Source organism: Arvicola amphibius, chromosome 4 (genome assembly GCF_903992535.2).
Source record: "Arvicola amphibius chromosome 4, mArvAmp1.2, whole genome shotgun sequence".
Classification (NCBI taxonomy): domain Eukaryota; kingdom Metazoa; phylum Chordata; class Mammalia; order Rodentia; family Cricetidae; genus Arvicola; species Arvicola amphibius.
This window is the reverse complement of record NC_052050.1, coordinates 538-28,031: the sequence shown is the minus strand read 5'-3', so window position 1 is coordinate 28,031 and position 27,494 is coordinate 538. Positions and strand designations below refer to the sequence as shown.

General features: G+C 41.2%; 2 protein-coding genes and 1 long non-coding RNA gene across 4 annotated transcripts; 2 read left to right on the top strand and 1 right to left on the bottom strand.

The window, feature by feature from the left end:
* Window positions 1-971: 971 nt before the first annotated feature.
* LOC119811259 (fibroblast growth factor receptor 3-like) lies at window positions 972-26,067 on the top strand. Of its 2 annotated transcripts, XM_038324979.1 has the most exons (12): window positions 972-1,063; window positions 9,826-9,886; window positions 22,365-22,798; window positions 22,934-23,124; window positions 23,444-23,574; window positions 24,010-24,131; window positions 24,208-24,318; window positions 24,401-24,588; window positions 24,705-24,827; window positions 24,908-24,978; window positions 25,215-25,352; window positions 25,498-26,067. In XM_038324979.1, exons 3-12 carry the CDS (start codon window positions 22,663-22,665, stop codon window positions 25,739-25,741), a joined length of 1,455 nt encoding a protein of 484 aa, XP_038180907.1. In that variant the 5' UTR covers window positions 972-1,063; window positions 9,826-9,886; window positions 22,365-22,662; the 3' UTR covers window positions 25,742-26,067. The 2 variants fall into 2 exon arrangements, with proteins under 2 accessions (XP_038180907.1, XP_041910767.1); XM_042054833.1 differs by lacking the exons at window positions 972-1,063; window positions 9,826-9,886 and having other exon boundaries at window positions 22,208-22,798.
* On the top strand, window positions 2,585-9,890 carry LOC119813570 (zinc finger protein 431-like). Its single transcript, XM_042055030.1, has 4 exons — window positions 2,585-2,648; window positions 4,375-4,433; window positions 9,371-9,494; window positions 9,823-9,890. Exons 1-4 carry the CDS (start codon window positions 2,585-2,587, stop codon window positions 9,888-9,890), a joined length of 315 nt encoding a protein of 104 aa, XP_041910964.1.
* Window positions 25,955-27,114, bottom strand: LOC121677149. The gene is made up of 2 exons (XR_006020783.1): window positions 26,423-27,114; window positions 25,955-26,240 (listed from the first exon to the last, which is right to left on the bottom strand). It is a non-coding gene; the product is annotated as an uncharacterized LOC121677149 (long non-coding RNA).
* Window positions 27,115-27,494: the final 380 nt, after the last annotated feature.

Here is a 27,494-nt window from a genome sequence, read left to right as displayed (position 1 = left end):
TTTGTGTGTGGAGCATGACTTCTTTCTTCAGACCAGAAAAGTAGGAACCATGTACTGTGTACACTGGAGGGGGTAAACACACTGGATAATAACTAGATCATAGACTGAAGTTTAAGACCATGAGTTTCAGGGATTTCCATAACAAAGAAGGACCTGATGGGGCACAATGTGTGACTTTATGTGTGATTTTCCATCATACATTAATTCCTTCCATGTGAATCAAGACAGAATTAGTGAGTGTACAATTTAGGGAGGAAAGCTTGAACTACTAAGTATTCAGTTTCCAATTAGTGAACTCTCCCATGCAGATATGTTCAGTTCTGGTTGACACAGTGAAGTCAGCTCAGATGTTTGATACACAGGCCATTGGCTGTAACTCCATGTGTCAGCTTACAGCACTCAGCAGCTAACATTTTACATGGGACAAAGTCATGCATTCTCTTATTAATGGCATTCTCCCTACCAGGGAAGTGCTTACTCTGTTTCAAAGTCAGTATAACTGAGGGTTCAATTATTTTTATCATTTTAAGAAGTCATTTATTGGTTATGACATTTTCTTCAATAGCATGACTGCTATAATCTCTTTGTTTCTATTTTCCAATGTTTCCCAGTTTTTGAATTTCATTCCATTTTTTAAGTGTTGTTTATTCATTTATCTATTTATTTATATCAGTTTAGAGCAGTGATTCTCAACCTGGTGTGCCATTACTCCTTTTGGGGGTATCAAATGAACCTATCACAGGACTAAGACCATTAGAAAGTACAGATATTTATATTATAATTCATAACAATAGCAAAAACATAATTATGACATAGCAGTAAAAATAATTTTATAGGTGGGGGTCACTACATCATGAGTAACTGTATTAAAGAGTCACACCACTAGGAAGATTGAGAACAACTGGTTTAGATTAATGTCTCCTGTATCTCAGGCTTGCAGCATGCTATGTAACTGAGAATTGCTGTGAACACCTAATCCTGCCTCTGCTACTCAGTGCTGGAAAGACAGTCCAGAAACTCCTACCAGTCTGGACCTCGACTGGTCTGTGTGAAGGAGAAATAGGTCAGTGAATGAGTATCCTCCAGCTTCTCTAGATTTTATTGTGCATTTACAAGTGGAGTGGGACCTGTGTAAGAATTGAGTTCACTGACCAATGTAAAGCCAGTGTAGTCACAACAGACAAAGGATGGGCAAGAGAGTAAAAGCTTTTCTGCTGTGATGGTAGTTGACATTAGCAGTGAGTAGTGAGGTGATCAATTTTAGATGTTCCATAAATGTCCTGTCTGGCTATTTTGTGAGTCCACAGACCACACAGAGGACCCGGTGCCTTGGAAGAGGAACAGAAAGTGCTCTGGGAGAATGGAAGATTTTACTGAACTACAAATTTTTCAGATTAGTGTCTTGTTTGACCATAGTGTGGAAGGACAAACCTGGAGGATGTTTGCTTTCTGAGACATTCGATCTCTGCTTACCCAGTATGATTACTGCTAATGTATTTGAGCCCAGCTGGGAGGTCCTAGTTAATGAGGGACTCTGGTTAGCAATTAGGAGCACCAGTCAGAGGTAGTTTACAGGTTCTTTCCAGGATTCTCTTGTTCTGCTGTACAGAGCTGTAAGGAGGACCACAAGCCATGCCATATTGAATGTAGGAGCTACTGTCCCCAGACCAGGAAGAGCAGGTTGACTGAGCTGTCAGAGCTGCTTGGACAGGCATGAACCTTTGTGGTGACCTGGGTAGTGGCTCTTGGCCTCTGAGCTTTGTTGAGACTGGGCTTTGCCATCCTGGCATAGGAGATTATGAGTTTGTAATATTGTTGCCTCACACTGTGTAACTGAAAATTGCTTTGAAAACCTAATCCTGCCTCTGCTGCCCATTGCTGGGTAAATAGTTCTTCACCTTCTTCAGGACTCGGCCTTCACTGGTCAGTGGGATGGAAAAATAAGCCACTAATGAGTGACCTCTAGTCTCTCTGACTTTTAGTGTATGATTATAGATGAAGACGGTGAGTACACAGGTCAAGCTTAAAGCTGGTAGATTCACAATACAGAAAAGGAAAGACAGGACAGTGGTTGAGAACTTTCCTACTTCAACAGTAGTTGAGATTAGCAATGCGGAATGAGGTAATCAATTTTAGATGCTCCATAAATGTCCTGATTGTCATTTCTTGGTGTCCACAGACCAGGCAATACAGAATCTGGACTCCTCTTATTATGAAACCAAACTGCTATAGTTACCATAGTTACCAAAATAGATCAGAGTGAAATGTTGTGGCCCTGCCTAACAGGACTGTTATTTTACTAGTTTTAAATATACACCTTGAGATAAAAAGTTTGAGAAATTTTTGATGTGCTTTGATATATCCCTTATTTCTGAAGCACATGGCCATAAATCCTGTTTCAACTTTTCAAAATAATTTCTTGAGATAACTATATCATATCCACATTCTCTTTCCTTTCCCCAAGCCTTACCATGACCCCTTATTAACTTCTAATTCATGGCCTATTTTTCTTTAATAACAGTTGTGAATGTGACCTGTGTTTGGCCACAAGATTTCTCAGGTATGAAGTGATGAGTTGGCTGCAATGCACATTGAGAGTGTAATGGAAGGTGAAAACAAACAGCCCTATGCTTTGGATGAGGAACAAGGTATGCTCTAGGAAAGTGAATGAATGTCTACTAGAATACAAACTTTCTGGACTAGGGCCCTGTCTACTGGGCTGGAAGGGCAGAGCAGGAAGAACTGGGCTGTCTGAGTCATTTGATCTCTGATCACCCATTTTGGGAGCTGATAATATTCTGAGACCCAGCAGGGTGGCCTTAGCCAGTGAGGGACTCTGGAAAGTCTTAGCAATCAGGAATAATAGTGGCAGGTAGCTTGCAGGATTCTTTTCTACTTTTGTTGTGATAAGTTGTAAGGAAGACCACAAGCTATGTCATAGTCGGTGTAGGGTGTTCAGAGAAGGTCTGTTGAGCTGTCCTTTCTGCTGGGATTTGAATGGACCATGAGCCAGGCTGTGGTTCTGTTGCTCTATGTAATGACCTGGCCAGTGGTCCTTGTCCTCTGAGCCTCCCTGTGTATGGATTTCCTGGGGAGAAGGAGACTCTGCAGCCCTTCCATGGTAGGTATTATGCTTGTAATATCACTGTCCAGTATAAACACAGAGTCATGCTTTTGGTGTGCAGTGGGAAGACAGATTTGAAAACTGATAATCTGGTTTCTAGAAGTTCTGAATATTGCAGTCTACTTTCAAGTTTGTCTTATAAATGTTTCAAATAGTTTAAAAGCTGGTAGAACTACAGTGATGTTGATTTAGCAATGCATTGATTAAAATGTTTCTAACTTTCTGCTACCACCAGCTGTAATTGTGTGGTTCATTGATGTATAGCTCTAGGGGACAAAGGGAGTTTCTGAGCTGCAGAGGTTTTTCAGGTGTGTATGGTGTTGGGCAGGTAGATAGAGCAGAATCTATATCATGCTATAATCCATATGACAGGAAGCAGAAATTATTCTATATTGTTTTGGGATTGGACATCAGTGGGGCTGGGGATTACCTGAAAACACAAGGAGGTCCAAGTGGCTGCAGAACCATAGTAGTAGGTCATCTCTTTTTGCAGAGAGGGCTCTAGAGCTTGGGGTCTCTCTGGAAGAAATACCAGTAGCTGGAGGTTCAAAAACAACAGTTTCAGGTTCACTTTCATGTAATTTTGTGAAAATTGTGAAGTCTTTATTTACTTAATTTCTATACATATAGAATCATAGGTAGCTCGACAACACTGGTCAAGATCACATGTTTACTGACTAAGTTTCCTTTGGTCTTTTGATTAATAGCTGACTATATTTTCCTGCCTTTGTTCTTGGCTTTTCCTCTCCATCCTCTTTATTCTTTCCCAAATATCAATACATTCTTGATTGATCAGCATTGTGGTAATTTTTCCCCCCCGAGACAGAGTTTTTCTGTGGCTTTGGAGCCTGTCCTGGAACTTGCTCTGTAGACCAGGCTGACTTCAGACTCACAGAGAGCTTCCTGTCTCTGCCTTCTGAGTGCTGGGACTAAAGGTGTGTACCACCACCACCCAGAAAGAAGTCATATTATGTCAGTCTGTGTTCTATTTTTTCATAATTCCATTGATTACTCTGAGCACTTCCAATATGAATGTAGCTTTGTAATCAGCTTTCCCATTATAAATTGTTGGGAATTGTCATTGTACAGTATTCATTGATGGTGCAAAGTTACACATCACTTTAATTTTGATGCTTCATGTTTCCAAGGATCATTTATTTACTTCTTTATTTATTTAGGTTTTGTTGCTCTTGTTGTGAATCTGTGAGAGACTTTTGGTATTTGATAAAAGGTATTATGGATGTTGGCAGGTGGCTCAGCACATATTTATTTTGGAGGTGACCTGAGTTCAGATAACTACACTCAAGTTGTGAGGCTCATAACTCTACCATTTCAGATACAGGGCATCTGAACTCTTCTTTTTTGTGTTACTTGTATACACATGGAAGACATTCTCACTCATGCACAAACATAAACAAAGATATAGCAATAAACTATTTTCAAAAAATGTTTTCAAAAGTGCTTGTGACTTATAAAGCATTTAGAGTAAAACAAGTTGCTTTAGGTGTCCACTGATACTTTAAAAACCTGTTATTTTGCATTTTGTTTTAAAATGTTTTCATTTCCTCACTCTGATTGCAGACTTCCAGGTGATCATCTATCAGGGGGAGCTAAATGGTGTTTAACTGATCCTAACAGACATCATTTTCTTTATTATAAAATAATGTGATTTTTTTTTAGTGGTCAAAACTATTTTCTACGAAGTTAAGACACGAGGTTTCAAGTGTATCTCTCTAATTTTGATGGAACAGCCCTCCTCACCCAAGCCGTTTTCTGTTATTGGTAAAGGATAAAGAACTGAAGTGTCTAGGATGAGTGCTGGTCAGTGATTTCCTACAGTTTGATTTTGGTTAGAATCTTTTTGGTCTTTTTTTTTTTTTTTTGGTTTTTCGAGACAGCGATTCTCTGTGGCTTTGGAGCCTGTCCTTGAACTAGCCCTTGTAGACTAGGCTGGCCTCGAACTCACAGAGATCCACCTGCCTCTGCCTCCCAAGTGCTGGAATTAAAGGTGTGCACCACCACTGCCCAGCAGAATCTTGTAGTTTTTATTTAAAGAAGCATAATATGTCTTTGTGTCTTTGTTTGTCAGTGCTACCCATCTATGTTATTGATTTTATTCATTGTTATCTAAGTATATTGTTTATTTTCTGGAAAATAATGGTCTCTCCAAGTTTTTATTCAGAATTTATATGTTATGACTTCCTTGAGTTTTTATTGGTTTGTGAGGTGTCTGTGGAGAGACAGTTTTGGTTTTCTCTTCTTTATCTTAGATGTTTGCCTCTTTCCATTTCCTGGCATGTCTATCTTCATTTTTTTTTTTTGCTTCTTAAGTGATTGATATGAATAGTATGTTGCCTTTGAATCTTTAAAACCTTCTTGCATATTGTCTCTTTCTTCCTATTAGTCTCCACTATCAGCATGGCATAGCTTAGAGTGATCTGAGAAAATACCAATTGAGAGTATGTTTAGATCAGAATACCTGATTAAGGGCTCTGAGAGAGATTGTGTTCATTTTGATTGATATAGGAAGGCTCTTCCACTGAGTTGGCAATATCTGTGAACAAGCAATCCTGGAATACAAGTGCTAGCTCAACACAAGACAGTGATAAAGCCAGAAAACAATGGTTCCACATGTTTTGCCTTTAGTTATTAGCTTGAGTATCTGTCCTAAGCTCTCATAAGGAGGAATTGTGAAATAGGGTTAACACCAAATAAACATGTTCATTACCTGAGTTGCTTTTGATTGCATAATTTAATAACAGCAACAGAAGAAAGTTGGAATGAAAATGGGACTCAAAGAGGATTTTGTTGCTGCAAAGGAACTGGGAATGTTGACTCTTATAAGAATGCTTAAGATATCAGAAAATTGGACAAAGAGCTTAATCAGCTGTTCTTGTAGGACCTAGAAGATGGGAATGTTGAGAGTGAGGGCAGACAGTGGAGGTCAAGGTCAAGGATTTTAGTGGGCAGTAGGCTCTTCTGGGAACTGTGGAGTTGGCCTGACCTAACTGCCTTGAGAGACTTCTGTCATAGGTTTTTCAGGTTAAAGTCTGTGGTTCCTGGGTCACAATATACCTCTCAGTTCCTGACAGACTGTTGCATTCCCTCAGGCAGTGAAGCATTCACGCTGATTTGTGCTTCTTTGTATGATCCCTTAGTAGTCAAGGAATCATGAATACTTAGCAGGACAACTGAACTTAGTAATATTGTTGCTAGGCAGAACCTGCTAATTATGTCTCTTGAAAGAGTATAGAAGATATCTAGACTTTAGGTGGCAAAAAATAAAGTAGTACACAGAACTAAATTGGTTGTTCTTGTAGGACCAGGAAGATGGAAATGTTAAGAGGAATGCCAGAAAGTAGAGACTGAGATCATAGGATTTCAGTTGGTAATGATAGACCCTGTAATAGGTAACAGATTAAGTTAGAGGTCATTTGTGTGATATTTTGGCTCCAAAATCTTCCTTTTTCTGCATATTACCTGGAAATTTAGTAAAGCACAATTAAAAAATAAGGGGCCAATTCCTTAAATGAAATATTGGATTTATTGGATATTTATTCCTGATGACTCATTTAGGTCTACAGTAAAAAAAAAAAATTGGGGGCTGAAATAAATGAAAATGAAATAATCGTTTCAGGTGGTAGCCAATTACTGAAAGAAGCAGGGATTTTCAAGGAGTTTATTACTATTATATGATGGAGGAGTGTTTATGTGTTACTTTCATTATTAATAAAGAAAACTGCCTTGGCCCTTTAAGAGAAAATTAGGTAGGTGGAGTAGACAGAACAGAATTGTGGGAACAAGGAAGTAGAGTGGGGGAGACGCTTCAGGGAGTCGCATGGTGAGGCTCCATGCTGCTCCTCTCCGAGATGGACGCAGGTTAAGATCTCTCCTGGTAAGCCACAACTCGTGGTGCTACCCAGATTACTAAATATGGGTTAAAGAAAGATGTGAGAATTAACTAATAAGAGGCTGAAACTATGGGCCAAGCAGTGTTTTAAAAGAATACAGTTTCCGTGTAATTATTTCGGGTGTAAAGCTAGCCGGTGGCCGGGTGGTGGGACGCAGCCCCGCCGCCTTCACACTACAATTATAGACAAGGCCCTTGCCATGGAATGGAAATCTGCCCTAATACCACAAGATATTGAGATTCTTAAACTATAAGGCATCTTCTATGGAGAACGAACTGAATATAGGGAATGGAATGTAACTAAAGAGGGAGGTGTATGAGAAGATGCAGGGATAGGGCCAGCTAAGCCCTTTGAAACTGAAGCCCTTTGCATCTGAGACAGAGCTACAGGATTTGATGTTTGTCCTGCTATGCTTCAGTCTTGCCTTGGTTCAATCTTCCCTCACTCTGTCTCCATTTCTCTATTTTGGAGTGTGAACGGTATTCTGTACCATTGTATGTTGGAAAGATGTAACTTGTTTTCTGATTTTTACAAGATGCTACTTGCTGTGGGACAATGGTCTTGTAATGATTTGTCACTTGTATTGCTTTAATAAAATGCTGATTGACCAGTAACCAGGCAGGAAGGATAGGTGGGGTGACCAGAACAGGAGAATTCTGGGAAGAGGAAAGGCTCAGTCTGCAGTTGTCACCCAGATGCAGAGGAAACAAGATGAGAATGCCTCACTGTTAAAAGATACCAAGCCATGTGGCTAACACAGACAAGAATTATGTAGTAAAATGTAAGAATTAGCTAATAAGAAGCCTGAGCTAATAGGGCAACCAGTTTATAACTAATGTAGACCTCTGTGTCTTTCTTTAGGACTGAATGATTGTGGGACTGGGCGGGACAGAAACCTCTGTCAACAAATCACTCTCAAGTGATTGTCTTGAGCATCAGAAGAGACTTTGAACATTTGAACAGTGTAGGGGCTATTGCAGACTATGAGTATCATTGTAGTGACTAAATTAATTTTCTTCATGGATGACCATGAGCCTATAGTAATGACCAAGGTCAGAATGTAATTGATTGAATGAACAACCTCCCAGATACAAAGATGTATTTTAACATGTGCCTCTTCTTTGTAACTTTTATTTGATTGCTTGTGAAACCATTAGTAGGAGGAACCTTTCTGAGTCATTGGATTGCATGTGCATAACCTCCTTTCTGACTGTTTTGTTTTGAATTTTTGTTTTTTAATTTTTTTCAAACTGATCATTTACTAAGCATACAATTTACTACTGCCATGGAAGGCACCAGGTCTCATTACAGATGGTTGTGAGCCACCACATGGTTGCTGGGAGTTGAACTCGGGACCTCTGGAAGAACAGCCAGTGCTCTTACCCTCTGAGCCATCTCTCCAGCCCTTGAATTTTTATTTTAAAAAGAGTATTATACCTGTATACATGGATATTTACCATGTGAGTACTTGATTCTTATATTGATCAAAAGATGGTACTAGGAACTTGTAACCTTGAACTTGAAATAATGGATAGTTATGATCCCCTGTGTAAGTCCTTGAGGCCACCTGTATGCGAGACTAGGAAGACTTTTTACTGTTGAACCATCTTTAGTGCTCTGTGTTTATTATTTGTAATCAGTATATTAATTGCTATTGTTTTCATTTGTTCCTTTGTAATTTTTAAAACACAGTGCCTTTTAGTAAAATCTTATTTATGTTGCAGTTTAAATTGGGGCCCTTCAGGTTTCTGCTAGATGAATAAAGAGTTAAAATGAATGCATAACGTTTTGTGGAAAATTCAGCAAAAACCTATGAGTTATTTCTAACTTTTATGTTAGTTTGACTAATTTTTATCATGTGAAACAGGTATTTAACATGTATTTCTGGCTGCCCTAGAAGTGACTGCATGGACTAGGCTGGTATTCAACTCAGAAGCAGATAGATATACATGCCTCTGCCTTCTGAGTGCAAGGATTAGAGGCATGATTCAATGCATCCAGATTTTTCATCTTCTTTTTCTTTTTTTAGTTATGAATTAATTATTCATACAAGTTCTCTTATTTGTACTCTGTACTGTTAATCTGTTTACCTATCTTTTATTGTCAGTTAGTAGGCATTTCTCTTGCAAGGTGATATCCCAAAGGGTTCAGAATTGACAGAGATGAACCTCCTATTCAGTTTTCTTGTGACTTGGTGATTAAATTATGATGTCTATGTCATGGAATAAGTATGGGAAGCACCAGAATTATATATGACTATACTGTCAAAGAAGTATACATTTACAGTGTTGTCAAAATCATACTTTCTGTTGTACACATGTATGGGATATTTTAGAATGCAGTGACCTATGATGACGTGCATGTCGACTTCACTTGGGAAGAATGGACTTTGCTGGATCCTTCCCAGAAAAGTCTTTACAAAGATGTGATGGTGGAGACCTACAGAAACCTCACTACTATAGCTAAGGCAGAATTATCTTTCATGTTTCAAATAAGGGGACAACTGTTTATTGGTTCATGAAGCTCTTTTGTTTTTTTTTTTTTTTTTTTTTTTTTTTTGGTTTTTCGAGACAGGGTTTCTCTGTGGCTTTGGAGCCTGTCCTGGAGCTAGCTCTTGTAGACCAGGCTGGTCTCGAACTCACAGAGATCCGCCTGCCTCTGCCTCCCGAGTGCTGGGATGAAGAATGGGGTGAATAAATTAGGCATGATTATAAGGTTTGCTTCAAATGGTAACTAAATTTTTAACAATTTTTAATATATAACATACACTTTTCTGGCACTATATTTTAGGATACAGTTGGGAAGACCATAATATTGAAGAACATTGTCAAAGTTCTAGAAGACATGAAAGGTAATTTTCATGTATAAGCTGATACAAATGTACCTCTGAATAATTTATAATGTATTCTATGTGTTTTAAACCAAAGCAACAGTGTAAATAACAAAGGACATTGATGATTATTAAATTCTCACAAAAATCATATACCTTAATTTTAGATAGGTGAACTGCATTTGTAAGTCATTCTTTTAAGAAAAAAGTCAAGGAAACAATGTCTTACCTATATTGCCATTTCAATCATAATATAATGAGAGCTATAGTGTAAAATTGTCAATGCATTTATTTAATAGTATATTATAATGATATACATGTTGAAAAGGTGATAAGTATATCTCTATATCTATTACACTAATAGTCCATAGAAAAGGTAGTTTAACCCATGTACTTGTGACTGTGTTAAATTTAGTGAGGGGGCAGTTAGAGTTACAAATCAAGGGGCAGTTGTTGTGGAAAGTCCTTAATCCAGATACCACAAGTTCATGAGGACAAAAAGTCAAACTGTGTAGACTTATGTGGAAACCTTATATTTGTTATTCTATCTTTACTAGGTATATCATATGTTACTCTGGATACAAGCCACATGAACATAGGGATGTGAAACGATATAACCTACCTCTCTCACAGAACAAATAGAAGATATTTAGCAATATCCATCTTGAGTATACTTGTTGAATTTGATGTACAAGTATACAAGTAATTGGTTTTCTAGTCTCATTGCTAATATATCAAGAAGCTCACATTTCAGAAAAGCACCATGAGTACTAGGACTGTATAAATAGTTCTGTTTGACCTAGTTTACTTAGCAAATGTAGTATCACTCACAGTATAGGAAACTTTATAAATGCAATAAGAGTGATAAAGCCGTGAGTTTTTTCAGTTCTCTTCAAATACTTGAAAATTCTCATACAGAAAAAAGTTTCTGTAAATGTAAACCATGTAATAAAGGCTCTTATCAGTTATCTTCAAAGATGAAAAGCAAGCCTTAATGAAGGGAAAAAACAGGATTATAAATATGTTGACTAAACCTTAACAAATAATTCCTCTTTAAAATAGGACTAAATTGTAAAATTAATTCATGCACATAAAAATATTCAACAATGTATTAAATGTATCAATGCTTTCACATGTACCATTATCGTTGTAGGCATGAAAAAAGTCAAACTAGAGAGAAAACTTCTATATATACTCAGTGTGTTAAAACCTTTGCATGTGACTGTCATCTTCACAGGGATGAAAAAACACATACTAGATTGAAACCCTATGAAGAAAATGAGTGTGGTAAAGCTTTATCACATCACAGTCACCTTCAAGTGCATAAAAGAACATACACTAGAGAGAAGCCTCATGAATGTAATCAATGTTGTGAAACTTTTGCACATTACCATACTCTTCAAATGCATAAAAGAACACATACTGGAGAGAAACCCTATGAATGTAATCAGTGTGGTAAAGCCTTTGTATGTCACAGTAGTCTCCAAGCAAATGAAATAAACACACACTGGAGAGAAAACCTATGAGTATTATCAATGTGGTAAAGCCTTTGCATGTCACAATATTCTCTAAGATCATAAAAGAACCCATACTGGAAAGAGCGAAACATATGTATGTAATTAGTGTGGTAAAGGGTTTGTTTATCATAGTTATCTTTAAAGAAATGAATTAACACATGCTGGACAGAAACCCTATGCTTGTAAAGAGTGTGGTGAAGCCTTTGCACTTCACAGTACTCTTCAAATGCATAAAACATCACACACTGGGGATAAACTCTATGAATGTAATCAGTGTGGGAAAGCATTTGCATGTATGAATAATCTAAATCATGACCAAAAATCATATTGCAGAGAAACCCTATAAATGTATTCAGTGTAATAAAGTTTTGTACTTTATATAGGAGTAAAATTTTTTTTTTTGTTTTTTGAGATGGGGTTTCTCTGTGGCTTTGGAGGCTGTCCTGGAACTAGCTTTTGTAGACCAGGCTGGTCTTGAACTCACAGAGATCCACCTGCCTCTGTCTCCCAAGTGATGGTATTAAAGGCGTGCACCACCACTGCCTGCAATGAGGAGTAAAACTTTTTGTGTGCAACATTCTATTAAAATCTTTGTATATTACTGTAGACATTGACTACCCGAAAAAGATACTGAGGACTTCTTATTATAAAATATTTGGTAAGATCTTTAGCCAAAAGATGCATAATCAGCTACACAATGATTTGGGATTCCCCTCTGTATGCTGTGAATGTATTTTGTCACCATTGTTTAATAAAGAAGCTGCTTTGGTCCTATGGCAGGCCAGAATAGAGAAAGGCAGGAATTCCAAGCAGAGATGGAGGAGAAAATGGGGCCAGACTCCATGTATTTGCTGAAGAAGACAGATGTCTTGGAACCTTACTGGTAAACCACAAGTCTTGTGGTAAAATACAAAATAATAGGAATGGATTAATTTAAGATGCCAGAGTTAGTTAATAAGAATCCTGAGCCAACAGGCCAAGCAGTTTATTAATGAATATAGTTTCTGTGTGATTATTTCGGGTCTAGGCAGCCAGGAATGAACAAGAATCCTGTGCCTACAACACAAGACTATTTCTTCTCTAGAAATAAATTTGACAGTGTTAACAATCTTTTCAAGCATTATGATGTCCTTTTTATACTGTTTGTACTTACAAACTCATGTTCTTTAAGAGTTCCAAATATTTAACTATGGGGACAGGAGGAAGCATGGAACATCAAGATCTGTATATATCCTAATATACACAAACACACAAATAAATATGTAACATATGGATATTTATAATGTGTTTGTCTCCAATGTGGTAAATAGGCATCTATTGGAACCTGTAAGCTCACATGTCAGATGGACCCCAGGTTGAGTTTTTACCTCCTGTGAAGGAGAGAAAAGGAACTTGCAGGCATGAAGTCTGACTTATCTGAATTGAATCATTTTGTGCTTCTCTGATGTCTACAAAATCTTTAGTTAGGAGTTTTGAATGGTGTTGACCAGATGACATACAGGTTGTAGGGAGATCCTGAGACTTGAACTGAAGCTGTAAGGTAAGTTAATCAGATACTTATATGGAGCTGGGGTTGAAAGAATTGCTAGGGATGGAACTTTGCAAAAGCCCAAGGATCAAATGCCAAAGAGCAGTGCATAGGGTGCACTTAAGTAAGTTGGCACCATCTTTACTCTGTATCCACTCTACTAAGGTGGTTCCCAGTCTCCTCCACATCTTCCACTATTTACTTTTTTGGCAACTCATTTAACTGTCAGTGACAGTACCCTGCAGCCCCCATTTTGCGGTCTCCATGAGAACGTAAAGCTCTTTAGTCTCCACCCCATCAATCCCCAATACTTGTCTGCCTGGCAGGAATAAGGATATTCTAAGACACATTTAAATTTCTTCCTTTGGCTAACAACTAGTGAAATAGTAGACACTATGAAATTTGAGTTTCCCTGGGAATTTCACTGTGGAAAAAGACTGACTCCTCCAGGTGAGACCATGTCTACTGAAGAAGCATTTACTCCTTATCTGACCACCTTACAGGAGAGACAGGAGCTGAGGTTTGGGGAGGGTTTTAGAGATGGGAATGCTTTCATTATATGACTTAGTTATATTAACTTAGTTGTGTATATCCCTTGTCATCTATCTAAACCTGTTATGACCCCAAGAATATATCTTCATCACTGTTCCAAATTAGTTACACCAAAAATATCATGTTTATTACTTTTATTAATAATTTGTTCTTTTTTCTTTTATTTTTTTATCTTAATAATAGCCTCATTATGAATCTCTGGCTGTCTTGTAACTCAGTGTATAGACTGGGATCTTGTAGAAAATCAGAGAGATTTGGCCACCTTATCTCCAGTGTACCTGTATTATAGTTGGGCACACCATAGACAACTAAATTAGTTCATTTTTGTTGTTCAAGACAGGGTTTCTTTGTGTAGCTTTGGCTGTCCTGCAACTAGCTTTGAGGACCAGGCTGACATTTAATTTATAGAGACCTACCTTTCTCACACTATGTAGTTTAGAATTGTTTTGAACACCTAATCCTGCTTCTGTTGCTTAGTGCTGGAAAGAAAGTCCTGCAACTGCTTCAAGGCTGGGCCTTAAGTGGTCAGTGAGAAAGAAAATACATGATTGTCCTCCAACTAATCTGTATTTTATTGTGAACTTTCAAATAAACAGGGACTCACGTAAGAATTGAATTCACCGACAAAGTGTAATTCAGGTATAGTCCCAGCACAGAGAGGTATGGGCAAGAATGAGCATGGAAGCTTTCCCCCTTAGACCATAGCTCACATAAGAAATAGATAGTGAGTCAATCAATTTTAGGTGATTGCTAAATGTTCTGACTGGCCATTTCTTGCATCCACAGAGAAAGGAATCAAGAATCAGGATAAAGAACCAAACTTATGAAACCAAATTACAGTAGTTGCACTAGTCTGACCAAAATAGAACTGGATAAAATGTTGTTCCCCTCCCTAAAATAACTGTTATTTTACATATTTAAGATGTACAGCCTAAGCCGGGCCGTGGTGGCGCACGCCTTTAATCCCAGCACTCGGGAGGCAGAGGCAGGCGGATCTCTGAGTTCGAGGCCAGCCTGGTCTACAAGAGCTAGTTCCAGGACAGGCTCTAGAAACTACAGGGAAACCCTGTCTCGAAAAAACCAAAAAAAAAAGATGTACAGCCTTAGATAAAATGTGTTACTAATCCTTGGTGTGCTCTAATATAAATCACTAAATTTTGGAGCACATGACCATAAACCTGTTTCAGCTTTTTAGATTAATTTTTGTGGATTATAATTACATCATTTACATCATCACTTTCTTGCCTCTAAGACTTTCCAGAAATGAGAAAAATCATGAATTTTGCTTTATCAAGGGTTGCTGTTTGAATGTGACCCATGAGCTGGGCAGTGGTGGCGCACGCCTTTAATCCCAGCACTCGGGAGGCAGAGGCAGGCGGATCTCTGTGAGTTCAAGGCCAGCCTGGTCTATAAGAGCTAGTTCCAGGACAGGCTCTAAAAATGCTGCAGAGAAACCCTGTCTCGAAAAACCAAAAAAAAAAAAAAAAAAAAGAAAGAAAAAAGAATGTGACCCATGTTTGCCTTCAGAATATCTGAGCTATGAGGGAAAGGGTTGACTACACTGGTCAGTGACTCTGTAATGGAACACACACACAATGGACACCATATCTTTGAAGAGGAACAGGAAGTGCTCTGAGAGACTGGAAGAGTTTCTTCTAAAATACCAATTTTCCAGAATAGAGCCCTGTGTTCCCCTAGGGTGGAATGGCAGAGCTGGGAAGGGCTGTGCTGGCTTAGTCATTTGATTTCTGCTCATCTCGTAGGGGAACTGCTACTGTCTTGAGGCTCAGCTGGGCAATTCTAGCTATTGGAGGGACTCTGGGCAAGCATAGCAATCAGGAGCACAAGAGTAAAATTATATTGATACCTGTCAAAATTATTCAGAAAAGGCAAATTATTCCTAGGAGGAGAGAGGATACTGGGATGGTATACACTAACACATCAGTATCTCCCCAAAAGAGAGGCTCAAATGTTGGTGGGTTAGGGACATAAGCCCAATGGTTTACAGCTGATCCCTGATCAGAAGAGACATACCAGAGCACATATGGCCAGAAAAAGATGGTCAGCCATACCGGTCTTCTAGACTGCTTGAAAATAATCCAACCCTGGGATACCAGATATTTTACTTGACCCCATGTTGGTAAGTGTAAAGACCTATGTCGTCGAGGTCGCTTCCATAAAGATAATTGTGCCATTGCTAATACTAGAATGTCTTCTTTGTGTCTCTACATTAATTACCCCAAGATAGTTTATGTAATTGTGGCTTTTGTCAAAAGTGATGTTTCTCTGATTTCTTTCTCAACTCCATCATCATCTGTAAATATGGGGCTACTGATATTTTTTGGGGTTGATCTTATATCCTGCCACTTCACTGAAGGTATTTATCAATTTTAGTAGTTTCCCTGTAGAGGTTTTGATGTTACTTACACATAATTAAGTTTGACTCTTTAATTTGAATCCTCCTTTTGTTGTCTTATTGCTTTATCAGAACTTGAAGAACTACATAGAATAGGTATGGATCTTACATCCTCATCTTCCTGATTTTTGTGGAATCACCTTTTTTCCCCATTTAATTTGGTGCTGGCTGTCGGGTTGCTGTATATTTGTTTTAGTATGTTTAAATATGCTCCTATCCCTCATCTATCCTCATCTATCCTATCCCTCCCACACCTTTATCATGAATGGGTATCAGATTTTGTCAATTGCTTTTTTAGTATCCGATAAGTTGGGCATATTTATATTATGGATGACTGGAATAGAATTTTGAATGTTTTATCATTCTTGCATTTCTGGGATGAAGGTGATTTTATCATGAAGGTTTTCTTTTTGATGTTGTCTTGGATTTGGTTTGCAGGCATTTTCTGGAGTATTGTTGCATCCATGTTCATAAGTACGATCAGTTTGTAATTCTTTCTTGTTTGAGTCTTTGTGGTTTTGGTATCAGAGTAACTATAAAACTATTTGCTCCTGTGATATTTCTGTTTGTGAGGGTTTCTATGACAGCTTCTATATCCTTGGAGTTTATATGTCTTTAAATTTTTCACCTGTTGATTTAATTTTGGTATATGTTACCTAACAAGAAAATTGTCCTTTTGTGTTTCTTAATTTTGAGTACAGGTTCGGATTAAGATGTGTTATGGTTAGAGTTCTTGTTTTTGTTAGTGTTTTGGTTTTGCTTATGGTATGTGTTTGTCTTCGGGTTTGATTTAGAGTTTGGTTAGAGTTAGGGGATTCACGTTTGGTTTATTGTTCATGTTTGTGTTCGGGTTCCATTTAAGGTATGGTTTATGGTTTGTGTTTGGGTTCAGATACTGGTTTAGGGGTTTGCTTTCACGAATCAGGTCAAGGCTCGGGAAGTGGGTTTGTTAGTGTTTCTTTAGGGATCCGAGTTTGGGTTAAGTTTTCTGTTAGGGTAGGGTTTGGTTTTGGGGTAAGGTTTAGGGTTCCGGTTAGGGATCAAGTTTTGGTTAGTATTCAGGTTTTTGTCTTGTGTTTCTGATTTGAAGTACATTTTAGGGTTCAGGTTATGGTTTATATTCACATGAGGATTTAGGGATCATTCATGTTCGAGTTTATGGTATGGCTTAGTGTTCAGGTTAGTAAAAAGCATTAACACAAATCTGAAACCCCCCTTTACTCATGTACATGGTCATTAGAAACTCTTCGCTCCTTGCAATAAACAATACCTCAATAACAGTAATGAAAATAAAAACAAGTACATGAAAACAAGGCAAAAAGTATACAGAAGCAAAGCAGTTCTTTATAGCTGGTAGGGCATGAAGAAATGAGCTCAAAGTCCAATCTTTTATCCAGGGTCCAGATTCTGACAGAACATTTGAGATAAGTTTGTTTTCATCTATGCTTGATTTGCCAAGCAACTATTTCCCAAGTTCATCTCACTTGTCCCACGAGGAGCCTGCACTCTTAGCCAGTTCTGTGTCTCCAGTTTCCTATGTTATTTTTATTTCATGTCAAAAGGAGCTCTAACCATAAAGTATGTACATATTTTGTATGTTGTTGAATATAAAACTCAATCCAAAATAAAAGTATAAGGAGTTGTAGAATATAAAACTCATAATCCAAAATAAAAGTATAAGGTTGTAAGAACCCCCTAGCACCTAATCCTGTAAATTTGTCGCCAAAAAATTTGTCCAATGTTAAAGGCATCTGAATCAGGAAATGATTTAGCAAAAGTCCTATATCATTATGTAAGTGATCATTGAAAGATTGAACATAGGCATTGCCCAAAAGATTTCATGTAACGAATTTCATGTAAGCCTAATCATTAATTCAAAAAAGTGGTTGAACTCCAATCTCAACAACCATAAAGTATGTACATATTTTGTGTGTTGTTGAATATAAAACTCAATCCAAAATAAAAGTATAAGGAGTTGTCAAATATAAAACTCATAATCCAAAATAAAAGTATAAGGTTGTAAGAACCCCCTAGCACCTAATCCTGTAAATTTGCCGCCAAAAAATTTGGCCAATGTTAAAGGCATCTGAATCAGGAAATGATTTAGCAAAAGTCCTATATCATTATGTAAGTGATCATTGAAAGATTGAACATAGGCATTGCCCAAAAGATTTCATGTAACGAATTGTTATAAGCCTAATCATTAATTCAAAAAAGTGGTTGAATTCCAATCTCAACACTGTTATTTGTATCTTGCAAAGACACAAATTTCTTTCCCAACCATCCCACAGATTGCTTAAGTACATCAATCTGTCTGAAGTCCAGCATATATTTGAACTTGCTGAATCAAGATTCATGAGAATCTTTATGCCATTTCCCTATAGTGTTTTGTTTGCAAGGATGTATGTAAAGCAATACCAGCCACATATGCAGTAGGAACAACAGCAATACGGTTAAAAATTGCAGCTATTACTAAACCTAACATGAATTTGGTTCTTTTCAATATCTTATTGAAATATTCTATAACAATATGATCTAGAGAATTTTGAGACCAATAACTACCTAAGCTTACACGTAGACAAATATGTTTACTGTTTAGTATCATAAGTGATTGATTATGAGGGTTAAACTTAAGATGAATTAATACATGAATACAGTTGCTAATCATAAATAATTCCAGTAGTAAAATTGATTCTTCCTATTAAAAATATATGTGGTAGTAGCACACAAGCAGTAACATTACTCTTGTATATAAGGTAAATATATAAGCAGAAGTGCATTCTTCTATTCCAACAAATGATGCATTAAAAAGCTGAGCAGGTTTTAAGACAGTTACGATTTTCCAAATATGCATCTGCAGTGCAGTAAGGACTGTGAATAAGGCAATGTGATCATCACTGACTCTTCCTTCTCCCAATGCCAGAAAACTTCTTCCATTTATCATTTATTCTCATCTAAATTCATCCTGGTAACATTGAGTAAATCACAAGTGGTAAGATTCCATTCAGAAAAAGTTTTAAAAATTTGACCGTATGGTCCACAATTGATCCATTGATTTTTGAATTATTTTCCAAATTTGGCCAAACATGTTTTCCAAATAATTTGCTGATATTTTAAATTATAATATGTAAAATCTGGACATACAGAATAAGCCAATTCATTATTTTCTGTGATATTATCCCTGGTATGATTAATGGACTATGAGCAGAGTCTTTGAAGATAAGTACGATATCTGCCTATATTAAATAACAGGTTGTAAGCAATGCTGAAATCCCATTGAAAAACAAGGACCATTTCCAAATCATATTGGTTTGTTTTTATCCACACAAGTAAAATTATATTGAGACCCGTCAAAATTATTCAGATAATTCAAAATAATCCAAGAAGTAGAGAGGATACCGGGATGGTATACACTAACACATCAGTATCTCCCCAAAAGACAGGCTCAAATGTTTGTGTGTTAGGTACATAAGCCCAATAACTTAGGGCTGATCACTGATCCGAAGACACATATACCAGAGCACATATGACCAGAAAAAGATGTTCAGCTATAACCAGTCTTCTGCTGGAAAATAATCCAACCCTGGGATGCCAGAGATATTACGTGACCCCATGTTGGTAAGGGTAAAGACCTATGTCATCGAGGTCGCTTCCATAAATATAATTGTGCCATTGCCAATACTAGAATGTCATCTTTGTGTCTCTACATTACCCCAAGATAGTTTATGTAATTTGTGGCTTTTTTCAAGAGTGATGTTTCTCTGATTTCTTTCTCAACTCCTTCATCATTTGTACATAGGGGGCTACTGATGTTTTTTTGAGTTGACCTTGTATCCTGCCACTTCAGTGAAGGTATTTATCCTATGTAGGAGTTTCCATGTAGAATTTTTGAGGCTACTTACACATAATCTAATATTGTTCGCAAATAATAAGTTTGACTTCTTCCTTTATAATTTGAATCCCCTTGATTGCCTTTTGTTGTCTTACTGCTTTATCAGAACTTGAAGAACTATATTATATATGGAGTGTACATCCTCATCTTCCTAATTTTAGTGGCATTACCTTTCTTCTCCACTTAATTTGTTTCTGGCTGTCAGGTTGCTGTACATTGCGTTTATTATGTTTAAATATTCTCCTTGTATCCCTGATCTCTCCCTGACCTGTATCATACATGTGTATCAGATTTTGTCAACTGCTTTTTTAGTATGTAATATGTTGGTCATGTTTTTCTTTCAGTTTATTTATATGATAGATGACATGAATAGATTTTTGAATGTTTTATCATTCTTGCATCTCTGGGATGAAGGTGATTTGATTATGAAGGATTTTTTTGATGTTGTCTTGGATTTGGTTTGCAGGCATTTTCTGGAGTATTGTTGCATCCATGTTCATAAGTACGATCAGTTTGTAATTCTTTCTTGTTTGAGTCTTTGTGGTTTTGGTATCAGAGTAACTATAAAACTATTTGCTCCTGTGATATTTCTGTTTGTGAGGGTTTCTATGACAGCTTCTATATCCTTGGAGTTTATATGTCTTTAAATTTTTCACCTGTTGATTTAATTTTGGTATATGTTACCTAACCAGAAAATTGTCCTTTTGTGTTTCTTAATTTGGTGGAGTACAGGTTCGGATTAAGATGTGTTATGGTTAGAGTTCTTGTTTTTGTTAGTGTTTTGGTTTTGCTTATGGTATGTGTTTGTCTTCGGGTTTGATTTAGAGTTTGGTTAGAGTTAGGGGGTTCACGTTTGTTTAGTGTTCATGTTTGTGTTCGGGTTCCATTTAAGGTATGGTTTATGGTTTGTGTTTGGGTTCAGATACTGGTTTAGGGGTTTGCTTTCACGGATCATGTCAAGGTTCTGGAAGTGGGTTTGTTAGTGTTTCTTTAGGGATCCGAGTTTGGGTTAAGTTTTCTGTTAGGGTAGGGTTTGGTTTTGGGGTAAGGTTTAGGGTTCCGGTTAGGGATCATGTTTTGGTTAGTATTCAGGTTTTTGTCTTGTGTTTCTGATTTGAAGTACATTTTAGGGTTCAGGTTATGGTTTATATTCACATGAGGATTTAGGGATCATTCATGTTCGAGTTTATGGTATGGCTTAGTGTTCAGGTTAGTAAAAAGCATTAACACAAATCTGAAACCCCCCTTTACTCATGTACATGGTCATTAGAAACTCTTCGCTCCTTGCAATAAACAATACCTCAATTAATAACAGTAATGAAAATGAAAACAAGTACATAAAAACAAGGCAAAAAGTATACAGAAGCAAAACAGTTCTTTATAACTGGTAGGGTATGAATAAATAAGCTCAAAGTCCAATCTTTTATCCAGGGTCCACATTCTGACAGAACATTTGAGATAAGTTTGTTTTCATCTATGCTTGATTTGCCAAGCAACTGTTTCCCAAGTTCATCTCACCTGTCCCACGAGGAGCCTGCACTCTTAGCCAGTTCTGTGTCTCCAGTTTCCTATGTTATTTTTATTTCAAGTCAAAAGGAGCTCTAACCATAAAGTATGTACATATTTTGTGTGTTGTTTAATATTAAACTCAATCCAAAATAAAAGTATAAGGAGTTGTCGAATATAAAACTCATAATCCAAAATAAAAGTATAAGGTTGTAAGAACCCCCTAGCACCTAATCCTGTAAATTTGTCGCCAAAAAATTTGTCCAATGTTAAAGGCATCTGAGTCAGGAAATGATTTATTTAGCAAAAGTCCTATATCATTATGTAAGTGATCATTGAAAGATTGAACATAGGCGTTGCCCAACAGATTTCATGTAACGAATTGTTATAAGCCTAATCATTAATTCAAAAAAGTGGTTCAATTCCAATCTCAGCACAGATATTTGTATCTTGCAAAGACACAAATTTCTTTCCCAACCATCCCACAGATTGCTTAAGTACATCAGTCTGTCTGATCCCCGTGCTCCCCTCCCTCCTCCCTCCTCCCTGATCCCCGTGTTCCCCTCCCTCCTCCCTGATCCCCGTGCTCCCCTCCCTCCTCCCTCCTCCCCGATCCCCGTGCTCCCCTCCCTCCTCCCTGATCCCCGTGCTCTCCTCCCTCCTCCCTGATCCCCGTGCTCATTATTTACACGGCCGCTTTTGTTGGAAACAAAAAAGATGCATCACAATTCTTCAGATATATATTTGTATGTTTACACATGGAAATTACCTTTCATGTCGCCTAGGACTTCGACAAGATTCATCAATATCCTGGTGTTCCCAATGGTATCCTAAAATATAGTGCCAGAAAAAAACCAGAAAAATGTATGTTACATATTAAAAATTCAAAAAATTTTAGCTACCGTTTGATGTTAAAAATATATTAAAAATTTAAAAAAACAGGAAAACATGTTACATATTAAAAATTGTAAAATAAAATTAGCTACCGTTTGATGTTATATATTAAAAATTGTAAAAAAAAATTGAAGCAAACCTTAGAACGGTGCCCGATTTATTCACCCCATCCCTCTCTCTCAATCGTGTTACAGAAAGCACCATGGACCGCCGAGCGGCTGCCCCCTGATTTGAAACAGGAAAGGCCATTCCGCCGAACCGACGGCGCTGAGGTTCCTGTAGGTCTCCAGCATCACCTCCTTGTAGAGACTCCTCTGGGACGGATCCAGCAGACTCCATTCCTCCCACGTGAAGTCGACCCGCATGTCATCCGAGGTCACGGCGTTCTAAAATATCCCACACGGGATACCAAACACGTCATGCAAGGTCACTGCGTTCAAAAATATCCCACACGGGATACTGAACACGTCATCATATGATATCGAATACGTCATGCAAGGTCACGGTCTGCTTCTGCTGCTGCTGCTGCTGGTAGTGGTGGTTCTACATTTGTCCTTTTGTGGTGCTGGCTCAGAACATAACAAAGCTGCCCAGAGCTGCCGACTCACAGATGTTTTCCTCTACCCATGTGAGTTGGGGACGTAGGTCACCAAACTCTGCGTATCCCAGTAGCTTTGCTCCCCAACAGGTACCGAGAGCTCAGGCCGAGCCGATGGGAAGCCCCGCAAGGCTGGATGAGGCCCCAACATTTATGTCTTTGCAGCTGAGAGAGAGCTGGCCGAGGGCAGTGCAGCTGGCAAGTGGTCTGCAGGCCGCATCAGCTCCTGGGTGGGCTTCTCCATCTTCATCTTGACGGCATCGGTTGGGACGCTCTGCTACCTGCGTGGAGTCTCAGGAAAGAACCTGGGGTCTCCCTGTGTGGACAATGACATTCGCTTCCCACCCGAGCAAGAGGTAACTGGAATTAGATACCGAGTTTTGATCTCTCTGTTCCTCCTAAAGTCCCAGCAGTGCCTGAGGCCGGCTTAGCACTCACTGCTCTGCCGTCAGACAAGCTGACCCTTCCCTGTTCCTATCCTCCCCACGGATCCCACGCGACTCCAAACAACTTTGAGTCTTCAGTCCCCACGGTTGGAGCACCCCTCTTCTTGGCCCTACGCACTGCCGCACGCAGACTCGACCTTGCCACTCCTGGGCATTACACGACCTCAACCCTTTCCCGATGCCCAGCATGCGTTGTCTGGCTCCAACCTGTCCCCGATGATCCAAGCAGGTGACCTCCGTGAACTCTGGTCTACCCTGGGTCCGCATCGTCCACCCAATTTCAAGAGAATCTACCGTCATGGCCAGTGTTTCTGAGCGTCCGCCGCCAGCCGACCCCAAGTGGGAAATATCGAGAACTCGGTCAGTGCTGGTGGGGCGTTGCGTAGACCTGGAGAGGGTCTGTGGCTGGGGGCTAGATGGCTACCAGGCAGGGGCCTGTGGCAGGTGGGGTGAAATACTCCCGAGGTGGGGTCCAGGGTGAGACTCGGGTTACTCTGTCTTCATGAGCAGAAGCGCATTGCCGGGGGCTGGGGAGACGGCTCAGTGGTTAAGAGCACGGCCTGCTCTTCCCGAGGTCCTGAGTTCAAGTCCCGGCAAGCACATGGTGGCTCACAGCCATCTGTAATGGGGTCTGGCGCCCTCTTCTGGCCTGCAGGCATACACACAGACAGAATATTGTATACATAATAAATAAATATTTTTAAAAGCCCATTGCCAGCTATGGATGCAGTGGCACAGGGCCATGAGGGCTGGGGGTCCTGGCCACATACTCACGGCCTCTGCTTCTTCGGACAGGCTGACACTTGGTCATTCTCTAGGAGAAGGCTGCTTTGGCCAGGTTTTTAAGGCAGAGGCTGTTGGCCTTCACCTGGACAACACTGCCAAGCCCGTCACCGTGGCTGTGAAAATGCTGAAAGGTGAGGAGGGAGAGAAGTAACCCAGGGCCCGTGGGGGCGGCAGGGCCACCCGGTGACTTTCCCACTGTCAACACAGATGATGCCAACGGCCAGGACTTGTCGGACCTGGTGTCTGAGATGGAGATGATGAAAGTTATTGGCCGGCACGAGAACATTATCAACCTGCTGGGGGCCTGCACACAGGGCGGTAAGGACAGCGGGTGGGGGGACGATTATGAGATCGGGACCCCCCGAGTCGCACACCATCTCTGAGGGGCCTGTGCTTCCAGGGCCATTGTATGTGCTGATGGAGTACGCAGCCAAGGGCAACCTCCGGGACTTCCTGCGGGCACAAAGGCCGCTCAGCGCGGAATGCTATGGTGCCTCCAGGCTGCCAGAAGAACAGCTCACCCGCAAAGATCTCGTGTCCTGTGCCTGTCAGGTGGCCCGAGGTATGGAGCACCTGGCTTCTCGGAAGGTGAGCAGAGCTGGGGCCCAGGCCGGGTAGGGTCTGTCAGCGTGGAAGAGTGGGTGTCCAGCCTGCTTAGGCGAGGAAGGTGTCAGCGTAGCCAGGTTCCTTTCACGCCTCCTCAGTGCGTTCACAGAGACTTGGCTGCCAGAAACGTGTTGGTGACTGAGGACAACGTGATAAAGATTGCAGATTTTGGCCTGGCCCGTGATGTGCACCGTCTGGGATACTACAAGAAGATCACGCACGTGAGCCCCGTTCCGGGGTGGTGGGGGTGCGGCGCTCCGCCGGGGGACCCCTGATGGCCAACACCTCTCCCTCTGCCTAGGGCCGGCTCCCCGTGAAGTGGATGGCACCAGAGTCCCTGTTGGACGGAGTCTACACCCACCAGAGTGATGTGTATGTGTCCTAACACAGGATGGGGATAGCAAGACCCCAGTCACGCCTGTCGCCGCCTTTAGGGCCCCGGCCCTCCCAGGCTGTGTTCTGTGTCCTCATCGGAGCCCACGGCACAGCCCTGCCGTGCCTGCCTCTCCTCTGCACACCCCGCCTTGCCCGTGGGTGCCCTGTCCTGCTGTAGAACTGTTGCCGTAACTGACCGGGAGTAACAGGCCTCTGCCCTCGCTCCCCGACAGGTGGTCCTTTGGAGTCCTGCTCTGGGAGATCTTTACCCTGGGGGGCTCCCCATACCCCGGCATCCCAGCGGAAGAGCTTTTCAAGCTGTTGAAAGCCGGCTACCGCATGCACAAGCCTGCCGACTGCCCACACGACTTGTGAGCAAAGCGTTCCTTACTCACTCCTCTGACTAGTCCCTGGGAGTGGCTGGTTTCCTACCGGGGCTCCTGGCGGGAGGCTGGCAGCCTTGGGTGAGGCAGGGATGGACAACGGGCCGAGAAACCACAGCCAGGTTTGCCACAGGTATGTGGTCATGCGGGACTGTTGGCGTGCGGTGCCTTCCCGGAGGCCCACCTTCAAGCTCCTGGTAGAGGGATTCGATGGCATCCTCACGCACGTCAGCCCACGTGAGAACCACCCGACCCTGCCCTCCCTGATCCCCGTGTGGGCCGCTCCTCCACGTTCCAGATGGGGTCGGCTTGCGAGGGCCAGCCTGGACACAGATGGCCGTGGGATCGAGGGGATGCGTCCTGACCCAGTCCTGTGACCTTCTCTGCCACCAGGTACGCCTGGACCTACCGATGCCTTTTGAGCAGAGCTTGCCAGGTGATGGGGATACCGGGAGCCCCAGTTCCTTAGAGACGACTGTTCACCCACGCCCTGCTGCGCCCAACCCGACCCGAGCATCGGAGGCCTCAGACGTGAGGGGCCCAGGATCCCATAGACCAAGCCCCGGTTAATGTTTACGGATATAAAAACGTATGGGGCCTTTACAAGTTGTATTTGCTACAGGGTTAGCACTTCTTATGTGACGCTTCCTCGTTTTGTAGGATTGGCTATGACGTTTCAAACCTAGTGAGAAAAAGCAGTGAACGTACGCTTGTGATTTTTTTGTACTGTTCCTGAGCCCCTGACTTTGGTGGCTGTCTCTCGCCTATGAGCTGGCAGCGCCAGGACAGTGTCTCAGGGGAACTTTTCTTGGAGCCCAGCGTGTGGTTTCTCAGCCCACATCGGCAGATGTCGTTTTGTTAATGCAAACAACTTTTCTAAAAAAAAAAATAGGATCTCTGTGAGTTTGAGACCAGCCTGGTCTACAAGAGCTAGCACCAGGACAGGCTCTAAAGCTGCAGAGAAACCCTGTCTCGAAAAACCAAAAAAAAAAAAAATATATAAAAAATAAAAAATAAAATAAAGAGATAACCGGTTCCGAGTCCCACGCGCCGCTGACCTTCCGTCCTGGCGTCTGTGCAGCTGGATCCGCACTCTCGGTGGGGACTGGTGATGAGATTCGTCTCTGCGGGGGTGGAGATGATGATACCTGGGGAGACGTCTCCGCTGCTGTCTGGTCCCTAGTGCACAGTGCCGGGCTCAGGCCCCAAGAGGACGCATTGTCTGACCTTGTCCTTCCCGGTGTGAGGGCGGGCGGGCGGGCGGCTGGGCTGGGCCATGCTCGTCTGTGCCCCAGACTCCCTGGCGGAACCTCGGGGTCACCAGGTTAGAGGTTCCAGAGCGAGGATCCCAGAGAGTCGGGGAGCCGGGCGGCGGCGGTGGCGCCCGCCTTGGATCCCGGCCCTCGGGAGGCAGAGGCGGGCGGATCTCCACGGTTCCCGTTGCGACATCTCCAGCCTGCACATGGAAGAGGAGGGAAACCGAGTCACTGGGACTAAAACCGTCAATTTCCAGAAAGCCGACAGTGGGAAAAGTGTCCTGGGTGCCTGTGCGTACTTCAAAAAAAAGTCCTGGGGGCTGGAGGTTCAGCGCGCTGCCTGCTCTTCCCCAAGGTCTAGTCACTTCCTGTTCCTGGAGAACTACAAACATGGCGGCCCAGAACGGGCACTTCCTGTGCGGGCCGTGACCACTTCCCGTACCCGGGGAAACTACAAACATGGCGGCCAAGACAGGGCACTTCCTGTCCGTGCCGCAGTCCCTTCCTGTTTCTCGGGAAACTACAACTTCCCGTACCCAGGGAAACTACAAACATGGCGGCCAAGACAGGGCACTTCCTGTCCGTGCCGCAGTCCCTTCCTGTTTCTCGGGAAACTACCAACACGGTGGAAAAGACAGGGCACTTCCTGTGCGGGCCGTGATCACTTCCTGTCTGTGCCGCAAGGTCCTTGGGAAATGTAGTTCGGCGTCCGTCCGCGGGGCGTCTGTTCCCCGGTGACCTCGCGCTGTCCTCCACGGTTTTCTCATTTCCTGAGGTTTCCGCCCAGGGCAGGAGGGGGGCCGAGGTCGCGGCTGCAGCGGGAGTTCGAGACCACCCTGGGCGAGTTGGGACAATACCTCGGAAAATGAAAGTT

Bases quoted from the DNA above. Each gene is read 5' to 3' on its own strand.
- LOC119813570 (XM_042055030.1), top strand. From the start codon at position 2,585: ATGCACATTGAGAGTGTAATGGAAGGTGAAAACAAACAGCCCTATGCT. The intron at 4,434-9,370 runs GTGAGGCTCATA...GGGATATTTTAG, and splicing joins CAGATAACTACACTCAAGTT to AATGCAGTGACCTATGATGA. The intron at 9,495-9,822 runs TAGCTAAGGCAG...GGCACTATATTT, and splicing joins CTACAGAAACCTCACTACTA to TAGGATACAGTTGGGAAGAC.
- LOC119811259 (XM_038324979.1), top strand. From the start codon at position 22,663: ATGCAAGGTCACGGTCTGCTTCTGCTGCTGCTGCTGCTGGTAGTGGTG. The intron at 23,575-24,009 runs GTCAGTGCTGGT...TTCTTCGGACAG, and splicing joins TGGGAAATATCGAGAACTCG to GCTGACACTTGGTCATTCTC. The intron at 24,132-24,207 runs GTGAGGAGGGAG...CTGTCAACACAG, and splicing joins GGCTGTGAAAATGCTGAAAG to ATGATGCCAACGGCCAGGAC.